This window comes from Arachis hypogaea, chromosome 12, assembly GCF_003086295.3.
Source record: "Arachis hypogaea cultivar Tifrunner chromosome 12, arahy.Tifrunner.gnm2.J5K5, whole genome shotgun sequence".
Taxonomy (NCBI): Eukaryota; Viridiplantae; Streptophyta; class Magnoliopsida; order Fabales; family Fabaceae; genus Arachis; species Arachis hypogaea.
In genome coordinates, this window is record NC_092047.1 from 120,473,663 (window position 1) to 120,489,449 (window position 15,787).

General features: G+C 33.1%; 2 protein-coding genes across 2 annotated transcripts in view; one reads left to right on the forward strand and one right to left on the reverse strand.

Moving 5' to 3' along the window:
- Positions 1-2,591, reverse strand: LOC112730193 (uncharacterized mitochondrial protein AtMg00810-like). The gene is made up of 4 exons (XM_025780294.1): positions 2,574-2,591; positions 1,262-1,366; positions 1,097-1,149; positions 1-985 (listed from the first exon to the last, which is right to left on the reverse strand). The coding sequence occupies exons 1-4, from the start codon at positions 2,589-2,591 to the stop codon at positions 1-3; spliced, it is 1,161 nt and encodes a 386-aa protein (XP_025636079.1).
- LOC140177244 (magnesium transporter MRS2-I-like) overlaps positions 2,522-15,787 on the forward strand; it is a 27,232-nt gene continuing 13,966 nt past the window's right edge. Inside the window, exons 1-5 of the mRNA XM_072210420.1 lie at positions 2,522-2,831; positions 3,128-3,157; positions 4,198-4,267; positions 4,366-4,499; positions 13,029-13,103. Of these exons, the coding sequence (XP_072066521.1) occupies positions 2,619-2,831; positions 3,128-3,157; positions 4,198-4,267; positions 4,366-4,499; positions 13,029-13,103 (522 nt within the window). The 5' untranslated portion in view covers positions 2,522-2,618. The remainder of the gene's footprint in view (positions 2,832-3,127; positions 3,158-4,197; positions 4,268-4,365; positions 4,500-13,028; positions 13,104-15,787) is intronic.

Consider the following 15,787-nt stretch of genomic DNA (forward strand, 5'->3'; position numbering starts at 1 on the left):
TCAAACTGAGGAGGGTTGCGAAACCAGCCTCAATTTGGTCCTGAAACGAACAAAGGCATCATGGGATAAGGGCTTTGTAAGTACATCGGCAATTTGATCAAAGGAAGGAATGTGCACAACATGAGCTTGCTGTTGAACAACCTTGTTTCGGACAAAGTGGAGATCAATCTTAAAGTGTTTCGACCTGCTATAAAGAATGAGATTCTGACTCATCAGCACAGTACTTTGATTATCACAAAATAAGGTGGGAGATGAATCTTGAGGAAAATGCATTTCAAAAAGGAGCTTTTGTAACCACATTGTATTGGTCATGACATCAGCCAACGCTCTGAATTTCGCTTCGGTACTGGACCTGGACATTGAAACCTGCTTCCTACTAGACCAGCTGATGAGATTTGACCCCAAAAACACACAGTACCCAGTGGTGGATTTGCGGTCAACTGGATTTGCTGCCCAGTCAGAGTCGCTGAATGCTAAAATTCGGAAGTCTTCACTCTTGTTGAACTCAAGTCCCATATCTGATGTGCCTGCCAGGTAGCGCAAAATGCGCTTCACAGCCTTCCAGTGCTGTTCGAGAGGAGTGTGGAGAAACTGGGAGACCTCATTCACTGCAAAGGCAATGTCCGGCCTTGTGATGGTGGCATATTGTAGTCCCCCTACAATAGACCTGTATAGTGAAGGCTCATCAAAAACAGCTCCAGATGTAGTCAACTTGAGATTACTTATCATAGGAGTGGGTATTGCTTTAGCACTCACCATATCTACCCGCTTGAGCAAGTCCCTGATATACTTAGTTTGCTTGAGCACTAGGGAACCCGTGACTGTTCTCTCAGCTTCAATACCAAGAGAGAAACTCATTTCTCCCAAGTCCTTGAGAGTAAACACCTTATTCAGATTCACTATTAGTCTGTCTATTTCATTCGAAGCAGATCCAGTGACAAGAATGTCATCGACATATGCCAAGAGGTAAATGGTGGAGAGAGGGCTATGTTTAACAAGCAGACAAGGGTTGGAAGTGGTGCTGGTGAACCCAAACTGTTCCAAAGTGGTCTTCAATTTTAAAAATCAGGCACGCAGAGCTTGTTTCAGGCCATACAACGCCTTCTCAAGCTTGCACACAAGGTTGGAACCAAGGCTGTAGCCTTCAGGCTGTAACATATATACATTCTCAGACAAATCGCCATTGAGAAAGGCGTTGTTGAAGTCAAACTGACGTCCTCTTCCACTGCCTTGACAACGCCACTGCTAGAACTGCACGCACTGTAGCGGGTTTGGCAACTGGACTAAAATCCTCGCCATAGTCAAGACCTTCCCTTTGATGGAACCCTTTCGCCACCAGCCGCACTTTATATGAAGAATAAGCAATCTCCAGAAAAGAAGGTAGTTAAAGTGATTAATCCCGAAAAAATAGATATGATGGAACTATATGAGATGATTGTGCAATGATTTGTTGAAGTTGTTAGTTAGGGAGGAAATTTAGATCAAGACAGAGCACAGAGTTCTTCAAGTTCGTCCGACGATAAGGAATCGGAAGTTGATAGCACGTACAACAAAGTTTCAGAGGATCTTGTCAAGTGTTTGTGTAGCATATTTTTGAGAATTGGCCCATTCAGTGACCAAATAAGTGAAAGAAAAGGAAGAGTTTTGTGATCCTTATTGCCCATTCATTTGAAGAATTATATAGTTAGGAATTTGGATTAGGTTAAGTTATATTAGAAATGATACTTTAAAAATTTTGAATTAATTTTTAGAATTTAAATTATTTTACTAATTGAAATTTATCTTTTATGATTATAATATTAATTTTGTTTTTTTTTTTGGAATAAATTTGTAAGAACAAATCAAAAGAAGTTGTATCTATATTTTAAATTGATATTTTAATACAAATTTAGATGATTTTTTATTTGTTTGAGTCAAGATAAATTTAAGAAAAATACTTTCATTTTAACTTTTTTGCACATAGCAAAATTATTTTGTTGTTTCACGAAAAATGGCATATTAGCGAACGAAAGAAGTAACACTGAAATCACTAAAATATAGTCCTGATTAAAAAGGGGAGGGGAGGGAGGGGAAGGATTGGGCCTTGATTCCTTGAACGAGGGTATTGTTTTCTCCTTTTCAATTTTTTTTATTTGAAAATTTATTTCTATTATTTATATACTAAAAATTATTAGATTTGTAAATAATATATTATAGTTCCGTAATAATAGTATTGAAAAAAATGTTGTTTGTTTATATTAAAATATGTTGGCAATGTTTTTGGAATAAATAAAGAATTTATCTGCTTATAATTGATATTCGTATATAAGAATGAATGTATTCTTTTTAGCCTGTCACGATCATATACATGCATATATTACTAAATAAAGCATAAGAACAAAAATAAAAGATAGTGAATATTTTGAAGGATAGGTCAAGTAGGAGCGGCTGCCGGACTTATGTAGTCCGTGAGCTTTGGCCAGCGGCTGGATAATTTATCTCTCTATATGTTAGTTTGTCATCTGTAAATAATTTACTAGAAGGGTCCAAGACCAGGGGTATCTAGCTATATATAATTTTGAATAAATACTTACCTGCTCATATATATCCATTAATGTACGATATAATTATATTAGGTGATGATGAAGGAGAAATCACATTCACAGTCCAGCAGCAGCACAAGTTGGATTGTGCTCAACTCTAAGGGTCACTGTTCCATCGTCGATATGGACAAGCATCGCATCATGAATCTAGCTCAGATTCATTATCGTGATTTTCGGATTCTAGACCCCCTACTTTCATACCCATCAGCAATTCTTGGTCGAGAAAAGGCTATTCTGCTTAACTTGGAGGTAATACATCAAGATATTAGGTGATTAATTAGATTTTCACTTTCAACACGAGATTATATACAAAAATTTATTTTTATATTAAAATTAATCACCAAAATTAATTATAAATTTTTTTTTATATTTATGTATAAATATATATAATTTAATTAATTTTTAATATATATTTTATATTTTTATATATATTTTCTAATGACTAATTTTAATGATTAATTTTAATATAAACTAATATGATTAAATTATATATGTTATTATTAATTTATTTTCTAGCTATCTCATTTATTTTTCTCCATTTGCAGCATATCAAAGCAATAATCACATCTGAAGAGGTTAGTTATCGATTAGTTTAAATTTGAGTCTCTTTGAAAATTTACATCATTCTTAACTTTTTAAATAAATTTTTTTTTGGATTTATTTAAATTTTTTATAAACTTTTTTTTATTATTAACCTTATGTTATTTTTATCTCTTTTAGAAATAATAAGGATTAAATTATAAATCTTTCGGTCATAAAAATTCTAATACCATATTATGAAATAAGAAGATACACAATAAATAAATAAATATATATATATAAGGCTAAAATATGAAATCATGTAAGCTTTTTAAAATAATTACATAACTTAATAGTAACCTTTAATCTTAATTATATTATATAAATACACCATAAATTGTTTTTTTAAGTTAAAATAAATGCCATGAAGATTTGCTAATGTTATCTCTTACGTGAAAATTTTTTTATAGTGTTTTTTTAAGTACTTATTAAAAAATATAAAAAAGAAAATTTTAAAAATTAATATTAGTCAATTTTTTTATGATTTTTTTATTTTTATTTTTAAAAAATTTTAAATATAGTTTTTAGAGTTAATATTAATCATTAGCTTCTAATAAAGGGATTTTTCCCTTAAATTATATCCAAACACTTCAAAATTTAATAAAAGTAATTTTTTCTAATGAAAAACACCTTCTTAAACGAAAAAGGAGAAATTCAAACGAATAGCATTCTTTTATATAATTGATTATATCGTTTGGGAAAAACTAGAAGATTAAACTTATGTGAAAATTCATTTATATTTTAATATTTATCTGAAAAATTATTTTATCATAATTTGTTGATTTTAATCTTTTTTTTTAAATATCAATACAATTTTGTGATGGAAAAGTATAGTAGACAATAAAAATATTAAATAATGTGAACAATGAATATATCAGATGTTCAATTTATTAGATATGCAAATAATTATTTTAATATTAAGATTCAGGTAAATAACTTGGGATAATATATTTTTATTTTATTGAATCAATTTCAAAATTTATTATTCACAAAAATTATTATTTACCTAACAAAATTGTGATTAAGTTGTGGATAGGTATTTCTCCGAGATCCGCGGGATGAAAATGTAGTCCCTGTTGTTGAAGAACTCAAAAGGCGATTGGCTCGTACGTTGTAGATTATTTATCTTTTCTTTTATTTTCTTTTCTTTCTTTCTTCATTTTTCTTTAAAAAAAAAAAGTTAATTCTTAATGATCTGATTTAGGCCATGTAGACTACTCAACCTTGCAATTTCAAGCATTGGAGGTAGCCCTAGAAGCCATTTGTAGTTATCTCGCTGCACGTACAACAGAACTGGAAATGGTTACATATCTGTCGTTGGAAAAGCTTACGAACAAGGTGCATACATAGAGTATCTTAGCCCTGCTCGTTACATTTAAGCCAATTTTATGGTGCCTATAAATTTTTGCCTAAATTTTACTTAATTTATTTTTTTAATAAATTTTGATTTTTTAAAAATTATTTTGTTTTATATCTTTAAAATTAAATAATAACTTTTAATTTTTTTTAGTAAATAGATACCACTTTTTAAATCCATAACATTCACCTTACATTTATGTTGATTATTAGGGTACATTAGACTGAGATTTTCTGAATTGTGGTAAGTTCCACGTTACCTTTCTATTTTTCTAAATTACATTGATTTTCTCCGGAAATGTGTTAGTGTTATACAAGAAATTCAAAGTGGACTTCGATTGGATTTTATCAAATATTCAATAACGTGTGTAAGTTATCATTAATTAGTTGTTTTTTTATTAGAAAAAGCATACTAAATTTCTATAATATTTGTCTAAAACAAAATTTTATTCTTAAAGTTTAAAATATTTTAATTTTATTTTTAATGTTTTAAAAGTATTTTAATTTCCTTCTTCCGATTAAACTTATAACAATTAACTACTAGTTTTTTTCTATTTGTATTCTTTTACTAACTCCATCTTTCTTTAAGGATATTAATGGATCGGATTTAATCTACATATCTTCGGTATTTATTTGAATCCGATCTAAAAATTACGAATATTGGTTCGATCCGAAAGCCTCCGCACATTAATGGGATCGGACCGCAGATTTTATATAGGTATCTGCATATCCGCAAATCCAAAAAAATAAATAATTAAATATTAGGTTAAGTACGATTTTGGTCCCAAGATATAGGTCAAAAATTTTTTCCGTCCCAAACTTTTTTTTGCCTACAAAATCGTCCCTAAGGTTTAACTTAGTTTTAAAATCGTCTTTCGAACTAAAATACCCTTCTCTTTCTTCACTAAAATACTCAATTTCTATTCTTCTTCTCCATCACAACAGCATCTCTTCTTCTTTTCCTTCTTCAGCAACAACAACAATGAAGCAGAAATAATATAATAATAAAATAAAAAACTGAAATAAAAATAAAAGTAGCATCAAAAGCAGAATTGAAAACAGAAATAGCAACACAAACATAAGCAGAATCTAAAACATAAAAAATAAAAGCAGAAGAAACAGAAGCAGAAAAATAATGGATTAACAAAATTAAAAACAGAATCAGAATTGAAAATAATGTGATTAACAATGGATTAATAAAATCAGAATCAGAATTGAAAACAATAGATTAACAAAATCAGAATAAACAATAACGTGATTAACTCAGAAATAGAAGCAGAATTGGAACCCTAGGGAGGAGCAGCGGTGCAGAACAATCACCGTCGAGCATCGTGAAAGAGACGAGAGAGTGCAAGCGAGAAAGGGTAGAGAGAGAAAACAAATCGGAGAAGGAGAATGGGGCCGCTACGTGACGATTGGATTTTTGATGGTTTAGAATTTCACTAATGAAATCTCGTTGCAAGTATAGTTTCTAAACCAAACAATAATCCTTTCATACAAAAGTTGTTTGTCACAAGTAACAAACCCCTAAAATTTATAAACCGAAGTATTCAAACCTCGGGTCGTTCTCCCTAGGAATTACAATAAAGTGTTTTGTTATTGGTTGTGAGTTGTTTTGGGGTTTTGGATAAGAGACATGAAAGTTAAATGGCAATGAAAATAAACTAACAACTATAAAAGGCTCTTGGTAAGGTATGAGAACTAGAAGTTCTATCCTAGTTATCCTTCTCAATTGTGATGAGAATTGTTCATTGCTACCACTTAGTTAACCCTTGCTAATAAAGGAAAGTCAAGTGGATGAATTGACTTGAGCCACAAGTCCTAGCCAACTCCCAAGAAAAGACTAGCTTTAGTGCACTCCAAACCAATTAGCAATCTCTCCAATTACCAATCAACAAAGGAAATAGATAACTCAAGTGTCACTAATTACTCTACCTAGGCCAAGAGGAACAAAATCTATACTTTATCTAGAAGAGGCATTTCAACAAACACATAAAAGGCAATAAAAGTAAACAACACAAATTGCAAGAATTAAAGAGAGATCTAACTACAAAGGTAAGAGATCAACAATAGAAAAGCAAAGAAGAACAATTATTATGAATTACCTCTTATTGAATTGAAAGAGAGTAGAAGAAACAAAAGTAGATCTACATCAAAACACAAGAACAACATAAAGGAAATTACAACAAAAGAATAGAGGAAGATGAATGTAACAACAAAGAATTGAAAAGATAGAAGTAAAAGAAGATGAATTAAAATCTAGATCTAAGAACTAAACCTAATCCTAATCCTAATCCTAGAGAGAAGTGAGAGCTTCTCTCTCTAGAAACTACTTCTAAAACTAAACTATGACTAATGGTAACTAACATGTGTTTTCCTCTTCACTCCTTGGGTTAAATAGCATCAGAAATGAGTTGGATTGGGCCCACAAGGCTTCTAAAATCGCTGGCTACGTTTTGCTTCAAGTGGACTAGGTGGCAGCAACGGCGCGTGCGCGTACTATGCGCGTGCGCGCCACCATACTTGTAGCAACTATGGCAAATCTTATATCGTTTTGAAGCCCCGGATATTAGCTTTCTAACCCAACTGGAACCGCATCATTTGGACCTCTGTAGCTCAAGTTATGGTCGTTTAAGTGCAAAGAGGTCGGCTTGACAGCTTTCCGGTTCTTTCATTTCTTTATGAGTTCTCCAACTTTTCATGCTTCTTTCTTCATTCCCTTGATCCAATCTTTGCCTCCTAAACCTTAAATCACTTAACAAACATATCAAGGCATCTAATGGAATCAAGGTGAATTAAATTTATTCATTTTAAGACCTAAAAAACATGTTTTCACTCTTAAGCACAATTAAAGGAGAAGGTATAAAACCATGCTATTTCATTGAATAAATGTGGGTAAAAGGTTATAAAATCCCCTAAATTAAGCACAAGATAAACCCTCAAAATGGGGTTTGTCACTACGTCATCGCCAAGCTTCTAATACCGTTGCCAAACAGTCGCTGTTGAGTTCACCAAGAAGAAGAACGATGAAGACAGCAAGCTCGAGAGAGAAGAACTAAGGGAGAAGACCACGCCGGAGTGGGAGCTGCCCCTTCTTCTTCCCTTCCCTTTCCCTTTCCCCTTCTTCTTCTTCTTCTTCTTCTCCCATCCCTTCTCTTCTTTCCTTCCGCGTTCTTTCTCCTTTCGTTCGTTTTCTTTCTTTTTTTTTTCTTTTTTTTTATTTTATAATTTTTTTACTTAGGGGTAATTTAGGAATAAAATTTAAAATTTTTGGTAAAAATGACGATTTTAAAACTAAATTAAATTTTAGGGACGATTTTGTATGCAAAAAAAAGGGTCGAAAATGAACAAAATTTTCAGTCTATACTTTAGGACCAAAATTGTACTTAACCCTTAAATATTTTTTTTATATTTTATTTTTATTATTTAAAAAAGTATGTTTAATAATATTTTAAGAGTAAACGTGTTTAAAAGGGTAAAAAAAAGAATTTTATAGGTATTTTTTTAATAAAAATAAAATTTTAAAATATTTTTATATTTTGTGAATATATCCAAGATCTAATATGTAAATATGTGGATCGAATCCAAATTCAAAAACTGCCGATATTGAATCTAATAATTTTAGTATAGATCAAATTAAAATTTTAGTCATAGTTGATCTAATCTAATTCACGTTCATCTTTATTTTTCTCCAACCCACTAAGAAGTAACATAATTTGATGGGGGAGTAGGTGGCGATAATTGTAGTGTTTGTGCTGTTGGAAGTGCCAAAGCAGTGGTGGTGATTTTTGTCATTTGTGTTGGTGGTAGCAGCCATGGTGGGTTCATTGGGTTGTGTAAGATGAAGAGTAAAATGGTAAATTTGAGGGGGGAAAAACTAATTACTAATTAATTGTCAAAAGGTTTTAAAGACAAACCATTTTAAAATATAGTAAAAGTTAACGTGCAGTTATTTTTATATGAAGTTGATAGTTGATAATCGTTAGATGATAATTTAGTCAAATTTATCAAATTATTTAAATATTTTTAAATATCAACTTAACGTAAAGATAATTGTATATAAATTTCACTTTAAAATATTAACATGAAAACAAAAATTTTTGCATTGACAAACATTAAAAGGAATTTAGTATATATGTCTCCTTTTTTTATGGCAACCACAAAATATGGAAAGAGGCTATTGTGACACTACTTACCTTTATTTAACACCCCACACCTCCCCCCCCCCCCCCACATTCTTCTTTCTACCAATATTTATGTATCTTTCGCATTAAAAATGATCTCAAAATGTTATAGTTTTGAAAATATATCATCTTATCTAAAACAAATCTAAATAAACGTCTCTCTTCTTTCCTCCCTTTTAGAGGATAAAATAATAAGGATATACTAATATAAATATGTATTTCGATTGAGCTAATCACGGCACCTTCAAAATACGATTGTCCATACATGAAAGAAATACAAAGATGATAGAAATTAGAAAGTTTAAAAATATTATTCGTGTTCTTATTCATAATTAACTATTCATTTACTTCTACTTAATTATTTAAATTTTCGTTGGAATAAATGATTTTAAGACATAATATTAAATTATTATGATTAAAAATATTAAATTTTAAGTGATAAAAAATAAAATTGGATAGAGACTATATTATTTAACGTCGATAAATATTGATGTCTTTTTATATATTTTTAAGTTTGAGGAACTAATTAAATTGTCCAATTCAGGGGCGGAGCTAGGTACAAGCAAAGGGGGCAATGGCCCCCCCTAATTTTAATTTTTTACATGTAAATTATATATAAATTTTAGTTTAGCCCCCCCTTAAAATTTTATTTTAGTCTTATTTTATTGTGTAAATATTTTTTGCCCCCCTCCAATATTTTTTCTAGCTCCGCCCCTGGTCCAATTTTAAAATTTTCAAAAATTAATTTGAATAATTACTCAAAAGTTTTAAGTGTAAAAAAAAAAAAAGTATATATACTATTTATGTTAAGGTAGCTAGCATGTTGGATCTATAATTTTATATACCTCTCTCTAGCCATTTGCGTTTTTAAAACAATATTTGCATAACAATTAGAAAAGAGACAAACATATCCTTTCTTTTTTTAATGTTATGTTAGAGGATACTTAAAATCAATTTAGATATGTTAAATAATGTTAATTGATCCTAATTATACTCTAATATCTTCTTTCAAACTCAAGTGACAATTTGAGTTTGAAACTTGTTTGAAACAACTAAATAAAAAAATGCATAAACTAGTAAAACGGGTGCAGACGGAACTGCCTGAAGAAAGCACAGACAGAACTGTCGGAAGGAAGCGCAGATGGAACTGCCACAAGAAAGCGCAGACGTAACTGCCACAAGAAAACCATCAGAGCAAGTATTGATCTTGTAAACCCATCTACTATCCACAACTTCCTGATCAGAGGAAGGATCAACCAAGTCCCAAGTGTGTGATTTTTCAAGTGCCTGAATTTACTCCTACATTGCTTATTCCAACTTGAATTTGTGGAGGCTTCTCTGAATGACTTAGGTTCATGGTGATGAAGAATAGTAGAAAAACAATGATAATCAAGAAGATGAGGAGGTGGATTTCTTACCCTAGAAGAACGAGTAGAAGGAGGAGGCATGACAGTAGGAGCAGGATTATCGTCCGGTCTGAAATCATCGGGAGATGGAGAAGGCAGAAGAGTAGGAGACTGTAGAGGTTGACTTGAGATAGAACCTGTAGAATCATCACTAGGAAAAAGATCAACACTGGGGTTAGTGAAAAATGGTAGTTGAGTAGGAGGAATGGACTCAAATGAGGAGAACTTAGAAAACATGTGATGCTCCCAGAATGCAACATGACGAGATATACGAATACGCCTAGAGAGAGAATCCAAACAACGATAACCCTTGTGTCTAGTGTCATAACCAAGGAAACAACACATGCAAGCCCGAGGTTCAAGTTTACTATGTTCATGAGGTTGAAGAAGAACAAAACAGACACAACCAAAAACTTGAAGTGAACTATAATCTGGAGAGGTATGATAAAGACGCTTAAAGTGAGTAATGTTACCAAAGACAGAAGAACGAAGTCTATTGATAACATGAACAGTAGTAAGAACAGCTTCACCCCAAGTACGCTCAGGACACGAAGAGGAAATAAGCATTGCACGAATAGAGTCAACAATGTGACGGTATTTGCATTCAGCTCGGCCATTTTGTTGAGACGTACCAGGGCAAGAAAACTCAGACAAAGTACCATGTTCTGCAAGAAAATTTAAAAGTTTGAAGTCATGGTATTCCATAGCATTATCGCATCGAAAAACTTTAATAAGCTTGAAAAACTAAGTTTTAATCATGGTGGCAAAAGTAATATAAATCTGAGGTAGCTCATGGCGATTAGTCATTAAATAAACCCAAGTAAAACGGGAATAATCATAAATGAAAATGACAAAATACCGATCCCCTCCCATAGAAGTGGTAGGAGCGAGATCCCAAACATCAGAGTGGATAAGATCAAAAGGGGAGCAAGCAAGAGATGAATTATTGAAAAAAGATAAAGCAGGTTGTTTGGTATTTTGACAAGAAATGCAATCAAAAGACTCATTATTAACATAACCCAAAACACCCTGAGACACAAAAGGACACAATTTTTCTAAGGAGCTGTGGGCAAGACGATGATGCCACAAGTGAAGTGTAGATGGAGAAGAAGCAGCACTGATATTTATCTCATGAGGAATATGAAGATTCTCAAGTTGAAACAACCTTCCGACCTTACGTCCAGTCCTGATAATTTATCCCGTCCGATGATCCTATATACGACAACCAGAAATAGAAAAATTACATCAAAACCGAGATCAACAAGTTGACCAACAGAAAGAAGATTAAAGTTCAATTTGGGAATATAATAAGTATCAGGGAGAGTGAGAGTTGACTGAGAAATAGAACCCTTGTGTGTCGCGTGCAAGAGGAAACTATCAGTAGTATTGACAGAAAGTGCATTTGTAGTGGTAGACAAAGACGAGAAAATATAATGCAAAGGAGACATGTGATTAAAGCAACCGGAATCAAAATACCATTTAGAATTACCTGGAGGAGTCGAAAAAGTAGCAGGAGTATTACCAGTAAGGAAAAGAAGATGCTGAAGAAGAGACGCAATATCAGATAGCTAGAGAGACAGGAGATGGGTTGAGAAGAGCAGAGGTGGTAGATTCAGTAGTAGTAGAAACAGCAGAAGCAGCCACAATCTTGGAGAAGTTGGGACGAGAATAATACTTGAGTTGACTAGGACGTAGTGGGCGAGTAGGACATGTAGTAATCAAATGTCCCGAGAGCTTGCAATAACGGTAGAACAACTGTGAATAATGGTAGCTAATGTGACTTTTCTGGTGGCATATGCGACATTCAACAAAAGGACAGTCTAAGAAGAGGTGTTCGGAACGGTTACAATTTCGACAGAATTTACCCTTTCTGTCTATGGCAACAAAAGCATTTGACTTTTCCATAATAGTAGATGTAGAGATCAAAGAGAGGAGAGCAAACTGCAATTTCAGAGTAAAAAATGAGAAAACGAAATGCAGAATCGAAAAGAGCTCACCAAAAAACCTTAGAGAGGGTCTCACTGTCTGCCACGTCAATGTCACGTCAGCGCCACATCAACATCCATGTCAGCAGATGGATGCCACGTGGTGACCTCCGAGTGGAGGGAGAGGACACATTGGCGAGTGAGCTGGAACGCGAGTCAACAGTCGGACCGGGTCGGGTCCAGATGCGAGCTGCCGGGTTATCGCGGAGCAAATGGCAGGCGACACATGGAGAGCGTTGGGCCATTGATCGCAGAGCCCAATCTGACAGCGCAGGATGAATCTGGAAGGAGAAGAATACTGGTCGCGGCGGCATATGATGGCGAGTCTGGATGCGTTGGAATCACGACGACAAGACGAGCACGGTAGTAATGGCTGTGACGAACCAAAGCATCGAAAAATGATCGAAAAACGAGGCTAAAGAACACTGCTGGAGGAGAAGAAATAAAGGGGCTATAAACGAATTTACATGGAAAAAAAAGAATCTATGCTCTTGATATCATGTTAGAAACAAGAGAGTAATCTAAAAGAGTGTTGAAAAGTACAATGTACAAGAGGTTAGGTGCTAGAAGAATCGAAATAATAAAAGTATAGAATTCTACAATTAATATATGGATATGCTATATAAATATAAATGATACTAATTGATCTAAATTGATTTTAAGTATTCTCTAACATGTTATATCCAAGAAGAGAGAATAACATAACCTTAATGGTATTTTATTAAAACAACATATAGTATAATGAAAAAAAAATCATTGGCATTAAAAAGATAAAAGGGAGAGAAATTAAAGAAGAAAAGAAAAAAAAAAGAGATGGGGGAGAGGAAAAAAAATATTGATGTTAATGTGACTCAACCTACTAACAGCCCTAATTAGGCCTTAAGAAAATATTCTCTTTTCCTTTTTTTTAATTTATGAATTTTTTTAATTTTGCAGATCAGTAGCGTGAATTTGGATTGTGTTCGAAAACTGAAGTGCACTACTTCTACATTAACGGCTAAGGTTCATAAAGTACGTTTTAGTCTTGTCCAAAAGAAAGAAAAACGTACGTTTTAGTCTGTTTTGATGGGCAAAAATTATCATTGGCGGGAGGCTAAACACATTTAAGGAAAAAATTGCTCACGAGAACACATAATATTAGCTAATATTGTAAAAAAGAAAATAAATAAGTACAAAAGAACTAATTTTTTAATTAGTTAATATTAACTCATTTTTTATTATAAATTATTTTTTAAACCCTCATTTTTTGAAGAATTATTTATTAAACCACTCTTCCACCTTAGCCCATGACAACAATAAAGACGTCTCACGGCCCACAAATTCAGCCCAATAGAATACACAAATTAAATTATAATTTAGTCTTTATCTTATCTTATAGTTATCTTTTTCTTTCACAATTCTTTTATTTTCCTATTCTTTCACAATTTTATTATGGTATCAGAGCTCCTCTTGAGCTCTGCTGACATCCATGGATCAGGAGAAAGGGCACACCAGCAACTTCATCCGGAGCCTCTTATGGATCTTTTGTCAGCCCAACACTTTTCTTTCATAGCACTTCTCCTTTTGATTTTAATAAAGTAACACATGTAAAGCGGCTAAAATCATCAACAATAGTAAAAAAATATTTATGATTATGAATAGAATTTTGTCGAAACGGACCCCAAATGTCAAAGTGTAATAAATCAAAACTTGCATTGGCTTTGTTAAAACTTTGAGAAAATGAAAGTTTCTTTTGTTTAGAAAGATGATAAATGTCACAAGCCTCGTTATGATGCATAGAGATAAAAGGAAATTGTTTATGTAAATGATTAAGTCTTTGCCCAGAAAGGTGTCCTAAACGAAAATGTCATATATTGGAAGGTGTAATGGGTGGAGATTGGATGGAATTTATGGAGTGTGTAATGGATGAATTTTTACCGAAATTGGGTTCAAAGACATATAATCCCTCTTTCATTATGGCCAAATCAATCGTTCCCAAATTGTTGCTCTGTAGAGTGCAAGAAGAAGATAAAAAAGTGAGTTCACATATGAGTGCAAAATCAAATAAAAAATTTTATTACTTTAATTGAAACACAATTCAACTCCAAAGTCAAAACTATTCGTTCCGATAATGGACCAGAATTTATTTTACCTGATTTTTATGCTTCAAAGGGCATTATTCATCAACGTAGTTGTGTTGAAACTCCTCAACAAAATGGAAGGGTAGAACGCAAGCATCAACATATTTTGAATATAGCTCGTGCTCTTATGTTTCAATCTAATTTACTATCATCTTTTTGGTCTTATGCTGTTGGACATGTTGTTTATTTACTTAATAGAGTTCCATCATCCGCAATTAATTTTAAAACACCATTTGAGATTTTATTCAATCATCCACCAAATTATCATGACCTTAAAGTTTTTGGATGCTTATGTTTTGTTTCTACCCAAATGGCAAACAGATCAAAATTTGATCCAAGAGCCAAAAAGGCTGTATTTATTGGCTTTCAACCTGGTTTTAAAGGGTATATTGTTTATGTTTTAGAAGATAAAAGAATTGAGATTTCCAGAAACGTGATTTTTTATGAAATGATCTTGCCCTTAGTCACAAAAAAATGTCCAATTCCAAACACTCAGCCCAACATTGTCAAACACACCTTCTCAAAAACAAGATTTAATTAGTTTTCCAGTTGAAACCTCACCTATACCCATTGACCCAACTCCACCTAGTTCTTTATTTTCATAAAATTGTGAAAGAATAGGAAAATAAAAGAATTGTGAAAGAAAAAGATAACTATAAGATAAGATAAAGACTAAATTATAATTTAATTTGTGTATTCTGTTGGGCTGAATTTGTGGGCCGTGAGACGTCTTTATTGTTGTCATGGGCTAAGGTGGAAGAGTGGTTTAATACGCCCCCGCAAGCTGGAGGATGAAAGATGTCAAGAACACTAAACTTATTCAGATTAAGATGGAAGGGTTGAGGAGACAAAGGCTTGGTGAAGATGTCAGCTAGTTGCCCAGAAGAGGAAATTGGGAGAAGTTTCATCACTCCAGCTTGAACTTTTTGTCGAACTAAGTGACAATCAACCTCTAAATGTTTGGTCCGTTCATGAAAAACTGGGTTAGCAGCAATATGAAGAGCACTCTGATTATCACAATATAAAACTGGTGGGCGGATAGGAGAGATGCGTAAAAATTGTAACACATTTAATATCCATTGAAGTTCACAAGTTGTGTTGGCAAGTGCACGATATTCTACTTCTGTGGATGAGCGGGCAACGGTGGTTTGTTTCTTGGTCTTCCAAGAGACTAAAGAACTGCCTAAGAAGAAACAATAACCTGTTAAAGATCGTCGAGTGTCAGGACATCCGGCCCAATCAGAGTTACTAAAGGCGAAAAGCTGAATTTCTGATTCCCTTGGAAAGAAAAGTCCTTTGCCAGGACTAGTTTTTAGATATCGTAACACATGCTTGGCAGCTTGAAGATGAGATTCAGTAGGAGATGCCATGAATTGACTTAATTGTTGAGTGGCATACATGATGTCCGGTCGAGTAGTGGTGAGATAGATAAGACGGCCAACCAAACGACGATATACAAAAGGGTCGGATAGCAGGGGACTTTTGTCTTGATATAGTCTTGTGGTATTATCCATTGGAACATAGGCAGGTTTAGCACCTAATAAACCAGAATCTTCCAGAAGATCAAGACAATAT